Source organism: Oryx dammah, unplaced genomic scaffold (genome assembly GCF_014754425.2).
Source record: "Oryx dammah isolate SB20612 unplaced genomic scaffold, SCBI_Odam_1.1 HiC_scaffold_8, whole genome shotgun sequence".
In the NCBI taxonomy this organism is placed as follows: Eukaryota; Metazoa; Chordata; class Mammalia; order Artiodactyla; family Bovidae; genus Oryx; species Oryx dammah.
Window position 1 is genome coordinate 15358097 of NW_024070192.1, and position 12617 is coordinate 15370713.

At 45.6% G+C, this 12617-nt stretch overlaps 1 protein-coding gene across 1 annotated transcript in view; it reads left to right on the forward strand.

Moving 5' to 3' along the window:
- The first annotated feature begins 1826 nt into the window (after nucleotides 1-1826).
- The window catches only part of MARCHF10 (membrane associated ring-CH-type finger 10), an 89074-nt gene continuing 78283 nt past the window's right edge, over nucleotides 1827-12617 (forward strand). Inside the window, exon 1 of the mRNA XM_040245033.1 lies at nucleotides 1827-1942. Coding sequence (XP_040100967.1) covers nucleotides 1853-1942 — 90 coding nt within the window. The 5' untranslated portion in view covers nucleotides 1827-1852. The remainder of the gene's footprint in view (nucleotides 1943-12617) is intronic.

Genomic DNA, 12617 nt, shown 5'->3' on the forward strand with positions numbered 1-12617 from the left:
AAATCTGCATTATTTTCTCACAAACCTGCTCTGCATTCCAAGTTTTCTGAAGGGAGTATTGGCATCAACCATCTGGCTGCCTGAGCCAGTAACCTGGGCAGCCTGCTGCCTTTAAACCTCCATCTTTTTTATTATCGTATCATTTTTATCATCACCAAGACCTGATGATTTTTCCCTTCTCAGTGTCCCTTGAACCCATCATGGTTAGGGCGTGGGCATTGGCCTGAGACTCCCTGGGTTCAAACCCCAACTCTTGGGCTTACCAGTTCTGTAAACTTCCTTAATCCTAACCTTACTTAATCCCTTTGTGCCTCAGTTTCCTTATCTGCAAAAGAGATATAATTTTTGCCACAATCGTGAAGATTGCGTGAGTTAGTATGTTTAAATGTGTCGAACACTGCTTGGCACTTCCAGAGGCTCCGTAAACAGTAGCCGTGAGCTCCTCCTCCTCTTCTTCCCCTCCAGTTGTGACCCAAGTCTGGGCACCATCTTATGTGGATTCCTCTAACATGTCCCCAGTGGCCTGTCCTCTTCCATTCTTCCTCTACCTCCCCCCCCACCCTCCATCCAGTCTCGGACCTTTTGCTTTGTTTTGGTTTGGGCTACAGCTTGTAGGATCTTACTTAGTTCCCCGATAAGGGATTGAATCCGGGCCCCTGGCAGTGAGAACAGGGAGTCCTAACCCCCGGACCACCAGGGAATCCCCTGAAGGGAACTTTAAACATGCAGATCTAATCATGTCCTCCCCCGCCTGGAACCTTCAAGTGGCTTTATATGACTCTGAATCCAACCTCCAAGGCCCCTTGCGAGCTGGGCCCACATTTTTAAAGTTCCCTTCCGTGGCTGTCATTGCCTCCCTGCGTTCCAGCTGCCCAGTCCCCTTCCTGCCCTGAAACCTCTGTACTTTTTGTCCTTTCTGTCCCAGATCCTTTCTGTCCCATGTCCAGCCCAGCTCACTCCTTAGCAAACCCAGTGTCCTTCCCTAAGGAAAACCTTGCCTCCCCCTCCTCCAAAGACAGTTTCTCCGAGACCCCCGTGTTTCCGCTCCGTCACATTTATCAGCATCAGGGTCCACTGTCAGTGTTCCAAGACTTGGGGTTTGAACCCAGAGAGTCTCACACTAGTGCCTGTGCTCTAATCATGATGGATCCCAGGGATACTCAGGGATGAAAACCATCAGGACTTGGTTTTCATATGGCTGGGCCAAGAGAGGGCAGGGTGAAGGAGCCACCCAAGTTACTTGCTTGGGCAGCCAGCTGGTTGATGCCAACATTCCCCCCCGAAAACTTGGGAGGAGGAGCAGTTTGTGAGAAAGTGATGTGGAGTCTGAAGGGGCTGGGGGACTACCATATTCAGTGCTGGCTTCCACTCTAGATTGAGAAACACAAAGCCCAGGGCCATGTCATCTTGCAGACCACCTGACCCCCATGCCCAGCGAAGTGCCTGAATTGGAATAGGGGTGTGATCATTGTAGAGTCCATGAGTTTACATGACCACGGGGCTCAGAGCTTCGGTCATGGCTAATCTAGCTAGGATCTTTTTTGTCATGAGGTCGAACTGCTTCTGCCAGTCTAACTCCCTCTGAGTAACCAGGACAGGCTGGCTGAAGCCAGCTGATGAAAGTGGCTACATTATTTATGTCTGGAACAAGAGGGCTGTAAGGGCATCGACACCCAGACAAAGAGTCCTTTGAGTCTGAAAGGAGCATCTGTGCCCTTCCAACAATGGACATGAGATTAATAAGAGAATAAAAGCAATTATACCAAGAGAAGTCCCCAAATGGCAAAGCAACAAAGGGTTATATCACAGCACATTTATTCATCTTCTGTACGCAGGTCGGGGATTAAGAATCATGTTACATGAAGCAAAGGACAGGCAGAAGTTCGTCAGTGATGTTCAATATCTGCGGGACATGCAGCACAAGCTGGATTCAGAATACCAGGTAACGGCAGACAGTGAGAATTCTCCTCCACCAAACAGCATGAGGAGAGAAGCGGGGAAACAGTGCTGGTATATGAGAAGCAGTAATAGGTTGCCAAAAGCCAAACCCCACACTTGGGACTTCCCTGGCGGTCCAGCGGTTCAGACTTCGCCTTCCAATGCAGGGGATGCAGGTTTGATCCCTGCTCTGGGACCTACGATCCCACATGCTTCAAAGCCAAAAAAAAAAGAAAAGCAAAATGTAAAACAGAAGCAGTATATTAATGCATATACGTGGAATCTAGAACAATGGTACTGATGAACCTATTTGCAGGGCAGCAATGAGACGCAGACATACAGAACAGACTTGTAGACACAGGCGGGGAAGGAGAGGGTGGGACGAATTGAGAGAGGAGCATGGAAACATACACATTACCATGTGTGAAATAGATAGGTGGTGGGAAGTTGCCTGTAGATCACAGGGAGCTCAACCTGGTGCTCTGGGACAACCTAGAGAAATGGGGATGAGGAGGTAGGAGTGAGGTTCAAGAGGGCGGTGGTGGGGAGCGATATATGTATACTTATGGCTGATTTGGAGAAGGAAATGGCAACCCACTCCAGTACTCTTGCCTGGAAAATCCCATGGACCAAGGAGCCTGGTAGGCTACAGTCCATGGGGTCACTAAGAGTCGGACACGACTGAACAACTTCACTTTCACTTTTCACTTTCATGCATTAGAGAAGGAAATGGCAACCCACTCCAGTATTCTTGCCTGGAGAATCCCAGGGACAACAGAGCCTGGTGGGCTGCCGTCTATGTGGTCGCACAGAGTCAGACACGACTGAAGCGACTTAGCAGCAGCATGGCTGATTCAGGTTTTTGTACAGCAGAAACCACAACATTGTAAAGCAATTATCTTCTAATTAAAAATATATTTTTAAAAAAACAGAAGCAATATTATAACAAATTCAATAAAGACTTTTAAAATGGTCCACAACAACAACAACAAAATCTCAAAAACCCACACATAACAGCTGTGTGACCAATGAAAAGCTACTTAACCTCTCAGAGTCTGTTTCCTCATCTGTACCATGCGGATAATAGTGCCCACCCCTGCATTATACCATCATGGAAATGAAATAACATTTTTCAAGTATTTAGCCCAGGGCTTGGCACACAAACCTTATCAACAAATGATATCAGGGCGTAAATTGGATAAACCAGCAATCAAGAAAAAAAAAAGACATTAAGGAGTTAACTGGGTCACCCTACCATTTATCAAACCACACACCCTTCCGTTGTCCTACAGCCAAAAGAAAGGTGGTTAACACATTCTACAACAAGCTAACTCTTCGTCACCCTAGTTACAGTGTTTACATGCAAAAACAAAACAGACAGGGAGCCTGAGAAGTCATGATGTAATTACCCAGAGCTGGCGTGGGACAAACCTGCCAGACTGGCTTGTGGGATTCTGGGAGCAGTTAGAAAGTGTCACTCAGCCCACTGACCAGAGGTCACCCCTCAACAATCAAGGAGGCACAGCCTTAGCTTCAGCTGAGAATCAAAAAGTGCTCCTTCCCGAAGGAAAACCTAGACCTGTCATTATCAGGTTTTTCTCCTTCTTAGCAATTTCAAATATAACCGAACCTCCCGTGTCACCAAGGAAACCAGACCGATCTCAGTAACCTGATTTCACCTGTATAACACAGTTCAGCTCTGGGCCTGGAAATGAAGTCAGCAATTGCCTTCTGCACTTGTCAATCCACCTCCAAGGCTGTAGAATTGAGGGGATTTCTATAAGATAATAAGAACTTAAACATCCGAACTGGTCACATTGGGAGGCCCTCTGCTTTCCACAAAGATGCCTCTGCCACGGAGCCCAGGTTGGAAATACTTGCTTGAAATTGTCTCCAGAACAGGCACGTAAGAAAATCAATCTTATTATTTGATGGTCTCTCCTGAAGAAAACCGCACAACCGCACGGCTTGGAGTCACTTGCAGCTTTATTTTCTGATCTCATTTGGGCTTTCAACACTGTGCTTGTTAATAAGGACACTTTCAACACTGTCTTCATAAATAATAATTATTATTAAGTGCCTACTGTGTCCTGAACGGGGCTTCCCTGGTGGCTCAAGTGGTAAAGAATCCACGTGCTAACGCAGGAGACTTAGATTCGATCCCTGGGTTGGGATGATCCCCTGGAGAAGAAAATGGCAACCCACTCCAGTATTCTTGCCTGGGAAATCCTGTGGACAGAGGAACATGGCTAGCTACAATCCATGAGGCAGAAAAGAGTTGGACATGACTGAGCAAGTGAACAACAACAACGTTCTGAACAAAGTCCCTTCTCTCCCCAAGTTCTTATTCTATGACTGAGAAACAAGCGACACACACAAGTAAATTAATATGTAATACAATATAATATATATGATAAATATAATAAGGCCATTAAAACAGAGGTAAAGAGGGTGGAATGATGCTCTTTTACACAGGCAAAGCATCTTCTTTGAGGAAATAACATTTGATCCTGGAGGTAAAATGATGGGAAAGAGCTGGTCAGAGCATCCTGAGTAGCAAGGAAGCAGGTGCAAAGGCCCTGTGGCGGGAACTAACGGTGCAAACAAAAGGTCAGCTTGGCTGAAACACTAAGGGAGGGTGTGGATAGGACCAGATCACATCGAGTCTCTCAGGACAAAGCTTGGTCTTTGGTGTTTACTCTTATCCCAATGAGAATTATTGAACAATTTAAAGCAGGAGAGTGGTATGATCTGATTTACCTTTTTAAAAAGATCACTTCGGGGGCTTCCCTGATGGTCCAGCAGTTAAGAATCTGCCTTGCAATGCAGGAGACACCCGTTTCGTCCCTGGTGTGGGAGGATCCCACACGCCTCAGGGTAACTGAGGCCATGCACCACCACTGTCAAGCTTGCGTTCTGGAACCCTGAGCCACAACTACTGAGCCCACATGCCTAGAGTCTGTGTTTCACAACAAAAGAATACACTGCACACCACAACCAGAGGGCAGCTCCCCACTCGCCGCAACTAGAGAAAGCTTGTGTGCAACAATGAAGACCCAGAGCAGCCAGGAATAAATGAATTTAGAAAAAAAAAAAAAAAGATCACTCTGGCTGTTGTGTGGGGAAAGGACTGAAAAGGGCAGGAGAAGCTGCAGAGAAACTTGTAAGGAAACTGATAAAAATTTAGGCAAGACCAGTGGGGGTGGTGAGAAGCAGCCTGACCCAGGAAATATCAACAGAAGCCACACAGACATCTTGCTGATAGGGAGGAAGAGTGAGGGAAAGAGGGATGAAGGATAACTCCAATATTTTCGTTGTCCATCAGTTCCCTCTATTATCACGGCTTAAACTTTATTTTTGCAAACCTCCCATCCCTATACTTTCAACAAGGACCATCTCTCCCTGTTTTACACACACATGAAACCAAAGAACTTGAGGCCGACAGGTGGGACACCACTCAGCTCTTTCCCTTCCATCCCAGGATGCATGCCTGTCTAGCCCTCAAGGCTCGAGGGGTGAAGGACACACTGCTGAGGCCAGACCTGAGAGCTTGGTCCACGCCCCTGTGTTCCCAGCCCCTCTCCATCGTGGACCTCTCATCTGCATCCTTGGAATTCCTCCTCTTCTTACTGTCTCAGCCCACAAACATGTTCAACTCTCTCTCACACTGAGAACAAAAGAACAAAGCTGTCTGTGGACCATGTGTCCTTTCCCAGCCACAACCCTGGCACTTTATCTAGTCTCCATATGTCCCCAAACAGCTAGACTTTTGTCTCCACTCCCTGCTCCCTCGGGTGCATCCCATTACCTACTGGTCTGTTAGCTTGGCCGTCTCCTAAGGTCAGTTGTGAAAATCAGTGGATAACTTTTAACTCTTTGTTTTCTGAAGCTTTATCCGCATTTGGGGCCATTACTCTTTCTTTCTTGAAACATTACTTCTCTGGCTTCCTGACATCACGTTCTCCTAGTTTTCCTCCTGTTTCACTCACATTCTTCTCTCTACCCATCACGTGTTAATTCCCCTAGGTTTCCATCAGCCCAGTTTTCTCCTAATTCACAATTTCTGTGGCCCATCTCATCCCTTCCTATGTGTTTAACTACCACTCATACACTCATGGGGCTTCCCAGGTGGCTCAGTGGTAAAGAGCCTGCCTGCCAATGCAGGAGATATGGGGTCGATCCCTGGGTCTGGAAATCCTCCTGGAGAAGGAAATGGCAACCCACTCCAGTACTCTTGCCTGGGAAATCCCATGGACAGAGGAGCCTGGAGGGCTACAGTCCATGAGTTTGCAAAAAGAGCCAGACATGACTTAGCGACTAAACAATGGCAATCACATAGACCCATGACCTGTAATCCCGAGTCTTCTCAAAGTGTCAGAATCCCATACACAGCTGCTTGCTGGATGGTTCCATCTAGGAGTCGGAAAGGCACACTGAATTCAGCATGTCCATGGTGAATTCTTTATGATCCATCCCCAATCATCCTCCTGTGTACCCCTTCTCTGAAGATGGTGGCCCAAGCCTTCCTTGACTCCTTTCTCTTTGTCACCACTCACAATCCCCCCACCCCCGCCCCTGCCAGTTACCAAGTTCTGCTGAATTTACCTAAAAGCTCATGAACTTGTGCCTCCCTTCTCATCCTGTGGCCGTTGCCCTGGTTCCAACCTGCATGGTTTATCTCCAAGTTTATTAAAATATCCTCATATCCGGTCTCCCTGCCTGCAGCCTTGCCACCTTTCAGATGCAAATTTATGGAAAATGAGAACTGAGTATGCAATTCCATCGTTTTCCCCTCATACAGAGGCAGGTCCCAGACCCAAGAACCACAGAAAGAACAGCCCAATCCTCCACCGCGTCTCTAACCTCCCTTCCCTGGTCCTTATTCTCTCAGCAAGAGTGGTGAAGACCATAGTTTTAACTTAGAACTAGAGGGACCCTCCGTATTCCCATAGCACCCTCTTCAAAACAAAACAAAACCTTACTGAAGTGTAATTTACATATCATAAAATTCACCTGTTTTAAGTTTAAATTGACCAAGTTTGCTGCCATCACCATCATCTGGTTTTAGAATATTTCTATCACTCCAATACCAAAGCACCCTTTTCATACCTATTTTTCATTGTTGATGAAATTGTATTGGAATTGTCTTTTGTATGTCTTTCTATCAAACTGGACCACAACTTCTTCAGGGAAGGACAGAGTCACTTTGCTGTGTTGAATCGAATGCCTTGTCGTTGATGAAAGCCAGCATTAGTGAATTTGACCACCAACAATGTTTATCAGACACAGGTCCAGCTGACTTGTAACTAATCCTCAAAGTCAAATCCGCCTTCACTGAGCATTTTCAAAACCACTCACCACAAGGTCTACAAAAATAAATCTGATTGTCCTTAATATGTTCTGAGGAGCGTCGAATTAAGTATATAGCAACCCACAGAAACTACTTTGATGGGAATAGTGATGAGTTATATTATCAACTTTGTCCCTCGCCTTCTTCCAGAAAAGATTTAAAGTAGGGATTTAAGAATCAGTTGCATGGGACTTCCCTGGTGGTCCAGTGGTCAAGACTTCACTTTCCAACAGAGGGGCTGCGAGTTCAATGGTCGAGGAGCTAAGATCCCACATGCCTTGCAGGCAAAACAAACCACCATGGAACAGAAAAGCAATACTGTAACAAATTCAATAAAGACTTTAAAAATGGTCCACATCGGGGAAAAAAAAAAAAATCAGTTGCATGACTTTAATGACCCCCTCAATAACTTGGTCCATATACAACCTGTGTGTATTTAGATAATTAACTAAGACAGAGTGCACTGGGTAGATACTGAAACCGTGGGGCATCAGTGAGCTTGGCCAGTTCCTTGTGGAAACCCCAGCTTTTACTCGGAGCCCAGTGATGTGCAAGGGACTCCCCATTTCAGGGTGTACAATAGTGTAAGGCCTAATAACCTTACACTATTTACATTAACCTTACACTAACTTACATTTGGGAGACGTGACTCCCAAATCATAGACCTTTGCCACATATGCCTTCCTGTGCTGGACTTGTCTTTAATGAACTGGCTCAAATTGAAGCCCTTAGAAACCTGCTGTACACACTCTTCCTGCAACTGCCTAAAATACTCTTCAGGCTGGTATGCCCCAAATTAGCAGTGCCTTTACAGGTCTGTCTGTTAGCGGCAGGAGAGGAAGGTTAAACCCACCCTGAGTTATTCTGATGCTGTTCCTCTCAGTGGTTGGGTGGGACAGTTTTGAAAAACCAAGAGGAAATAAACATCTATTTGGCATATTACATGCTATTTCAGAATCTGGTAGCTAGTACGTAATTATACACCACCTCAGAATTTGGCTCTATTTCTTCAAGGGTGTTCATGCTGTTTAGCTTTTTATTTCCCCTTCTTTTGGTCAAATGTGTTTATGAAGCTTGTGGCAAAATTTAGCCGTTAACATCCACTGAAAGCTAGAAAGAAAGGTTACACCTGGTATTTCAGGATGATTTTCTAGACTCTATCAAATGTGTTCAAATGGGTTTCACTTCATGTTGCTTATTTTTCATTCGGATTCTTTCAAGTACAGATCAAAACCTAATATGATGATATAAACTTGTTTAAGGGTGTGATGGGTCACTGCGCCAGGTGGCGAGTCTGGGGGCTATCCACTCGGGGGGTTGAGGGAGCAGAGATAATTCAGCTTTTTCTCCTGCAGGAGTCACGGGGAGGGATATGTGACGTGTGCATTCCTCTACTTGTCATAGAACAGACAAAAAACCTCACCGGAGGGGAATAGCATGTCAAGCTGGTTTTCACACCTTTGATTTCTCAACCTCTTAAAACTGATGAACTTTGATAATGTCCCCAGTGATAACTAAAAGCCCAAACTCTGAGTTAGACATGTTGGATCATTGTTGTTATTGGGTTACTCAGTTGTGTCCGACTCTGCAACCCCATGAACTATAGCCCACCAGACTCCTCTGGTCATGGGATTCTCCAGGCAAGAATACTGAAGTGGGTAGCCATCCCCTTCTCCAGGGCATCTTCCCAACCCAGGGATCAAACCAGAGTCTCCTGCATTGGCAGGCAGATTCTTTACCACTGAGCCACCAGGGTGGCCCATGATGGATCATAAGAACAATTAAAAGCAATGAAAGCCGTGGCAAGTCCTGCTTCTCAAAATGCTTGTGGGGTTCGAGTAACAATAACCTTGCTGATGAAGCTGTAGAGTTGGGTCATCATTACAACGCTTTTTAGACCAGAACCGTGAAGCTGGAAGAGTTCCTGGGGTGTGTGGCTTCCTAAGGTACCAGGAGCCCAAATGATGACTAGAAGAATGGGGCTGGTAATAAAAGGGACAAAAGAAACTTTGAGCATCCCTGTGGGTTCAGAAAGCTGTAATTCTGAAGCAAATGGTTTACAGAGGTAGCCTGCATGACTGGGCATGGCAGCTCCTCAGTTGGCTGCTGAGGGGATGGGCGGGCTTAGCAAGCAGACCACTACTTCTCGGGTAGATAAACAAGGATGAATGTCAGGCTTGCAAGAAGAGTCTTTCTTCTTCCACAGCCAAGGTTGGAGTCACCTTATCTGGCAAGAGCAGACTTTAGAAAAAGGAGTACACCCAGACGTGGGATTGGAAACAATTAAAGGTTGATCAAGACTATGACGAAGATGGTAGTGGTGATGATGGTGGTGGTAGGTGGTGATGATGCTGAGTTTTACTGAATGCTACAGCGAGCCAACCACTCTGCTAGGCATCTTACCAAGGGTCCCTCAGGCTCTCCCTGCAGTCTTGCAGCACAGAGACACCTCCATCCCAAAGATGAGAGAAGCAAGAATCTATGGAGTTAGTCAGCTTGCCCAAGGTCACAGTGCTAGAAAGTGGCAGAGCTGGGTCCTGTTGTGTTTACCCATACTGAGTTACAGTGAATCACAAAACCCTCGTCGTCCCCCGCAGGCACATAGGCATGTTTGTTTTCCGGCCCCACAATGGTAGCTTCTGCACAGAAGGCAACCTGACAGCACGTGTTACAGTCAGAAGGATGGGTTTGGGGGTCCAGGGGGTGCAACACCAAAGGAGGAGTGAAGGAAGAAGCCCCGATTCTCCCTGGAAAGAAGAAACAAGGCGTTACCTGGAGCCTCCCTTTCAAGACCCAGCCAGTTCTTGCCACAAGAACAGAAACTTATTTATAGCACTCTAGCTCCAGACACATGAAACTGAAAGAGAAATAAAGTCCCAGGGTAAGGGGAGCCCCTGGTGATGATGAATTACAAATCTTTTCTTTCTCCCCATCCTAGGGATTTCACACTCCTCAGCCCCTATCCCTTCAGGACCCTCCAAGCAGAAACCGCATCAACATCAGAAAACAACAACAAAAAATCATTCACGTGTACAAATAACAAGAAAACTGGTCCCTGGGTAGGGCTGGGGGGTATGGCTAGATTCTTGCTGTTTCTAGGACTGAAAGTCTGAACTTAGCTCTGTCCCCATGTCCCCTTCTCAGCAACACTGTAACTTGGAGAGGACTAATGTTTGATATACATGGAAAGACTGCTTGGCTGTTTCAAGATTAAAATTAGAAAGTACCTACCTTGCCACTGGTTTCTTCTCCTGATCCTCTATGAGAGAAGGTGGAGGGGTGGGGAGATCCAGAGGGAAAAAACTTTTTTTTTCCAACATTGCAAATCATTCTATTCCTCCTCCCCTTTTAGTAAAGAAATATTTAAGTCGCATGCATTCTTGGAGAGAAGTTTCAAAAAACAGTCAGCCCACAAGAATTCTGTTCATCCCACAAAATCTGCCTCGGTCCTGCATGCAGTTGCTAATATGGGCTCCTCCACTTTCAGCCCATCAGCATTTCCTTCCCCAGCCTCTAATACAAGGGTAACAGAGACCTCTGAGGCTCCAGGAAACAATACTACAGGCTGGGGCTCCCCTGCCCCCAACAGGAGCTTCACCACTCATCATAGAGAAATAGGGAAAAAGAGGCCCATATTTAGTTGGACTTTACTGACCTCTCCAGCTGACTCTTTTTAGTTTTAGCTTGGTTTATTCTATCATTTGGTGTCTGTTTAACTTATTATAGTTACTATTCAGTATTGGGGGTGGGGTGTTCTTATTTAAATTATTTATTAAAACAAACACTGTCCACAATTATTTAAAAGGCTTGCTATCTATTGAATAATGGCATCATTTTTGAAAATAACAAACCAAGGGCTGAAATCAAGATTGCTGAGAGAAATATCAACAACCTCAGATAAGTAGAAAATACCGTTCTAATGGCAGAAAGTAAAGAGGAACTAAAAAGCCTCTTGATGAGGGTGAAAGAGGAAGAGTGAAAAGGCTGGCTTAAAACACAACATTCAGAAAACTAAGATCATGGCACCCAGTCCCATCACTTCATGGCAAGTAGATGGGAAAATAGTGGAAACAGTGACAGATTTTATATTCTTGGGCTCCAAAATCACTGCGGATGGTGCCTGTATCCACGAAATTAAAAGATGCTTGCTCCTTGGAAGAAAAGCTATGACAAACCTAGACAGTGTATTAAAAAGTAGAGACATCACTTTGCTGACAAAGGTCCATATAGTCAAAGCTATGGTTTTTCCAGTAGTCATGTGTAGATGTGAGAGTTGGACCATAAAGAAGGCTGAGTGCTGAAGAATTGATGCTTTTGAACTATGGTGCTGGAGAAGACTCTTGAGAGTCCCTTGGACAACAAGGAGATCAATTCAGTCAATCCTAAAGGAAATCAACTCTGAATATTCACTGAAAGGAACTGATGCTGAAGCTCCAGGCCACATGATGCAAAGAGCCAATTCATTGGAAGAGACCTTGATGCTGGGAAAGATTGAGGGCAGGAAGAGAAGGGGCGGCAAAGGATGAGATGTTTGGATGGTATCACCAACTCAATGGACCAGAGTTTGAGCATACTCTTAGAGATAGTGAAGGACAGGGAAGCCTGCCGTGCTGCAGTTCATGGGGTCACAAACAGTTGGACACAACTTGGAGACTGAACAACAACGAGGGGAAAAATTCCACCATTCTGGAGTGTTCTCCCTTTCCAAGCAAGGTGGGGTAAAATGACACCTTTCTCCTAAGTATCCAGGATTCACCTTGCTACAGGTACCACCTGGCCGCTGTAGATGAACCCTGAGACCAGCGCTTCACTTCCCAATCAGTTTTGAAGCACAGTGTAACTGATTCTCTGTTCCCAAGTCCAAGTGGTAAATGTTTTGTTAATATCAGGTCATTTCTACTCTTAACCTTGTGGCAGAATATTGGCTTTCCCCTTGGCCATGAAATTCTGGCAAATCCTTCAAGGAAGGAGATGCATTTTCTAACAGAGGGAAAAACATGTGGAAGAAATCTTTCCTTTCTTAACCCAGGAAGGAAAAGGGAGATGTCAGGCCTGGTTTAGAAATAAGATTGTCTTTACGCTGCATTTCTTTACTGTAGCAGTGGATAATTCGACTCCGGCAGGACCAAGGTGAGTTCAGTTATTGGACCTATAGAAATTCTGCAAGAAGTTTTGCTATATTGCAGTATTTAAAATGTCGGTTGAGGGCTTCCCTGGCAGCTCAGTGGTAAAGAATCCACCTGCCAGTACAGGGCACATGGGTTGGATCCCTGATCAGGGAAGATCCCACGTGCCATGGAGCAGCTAAGACGGTGCACTGCAACTGTTG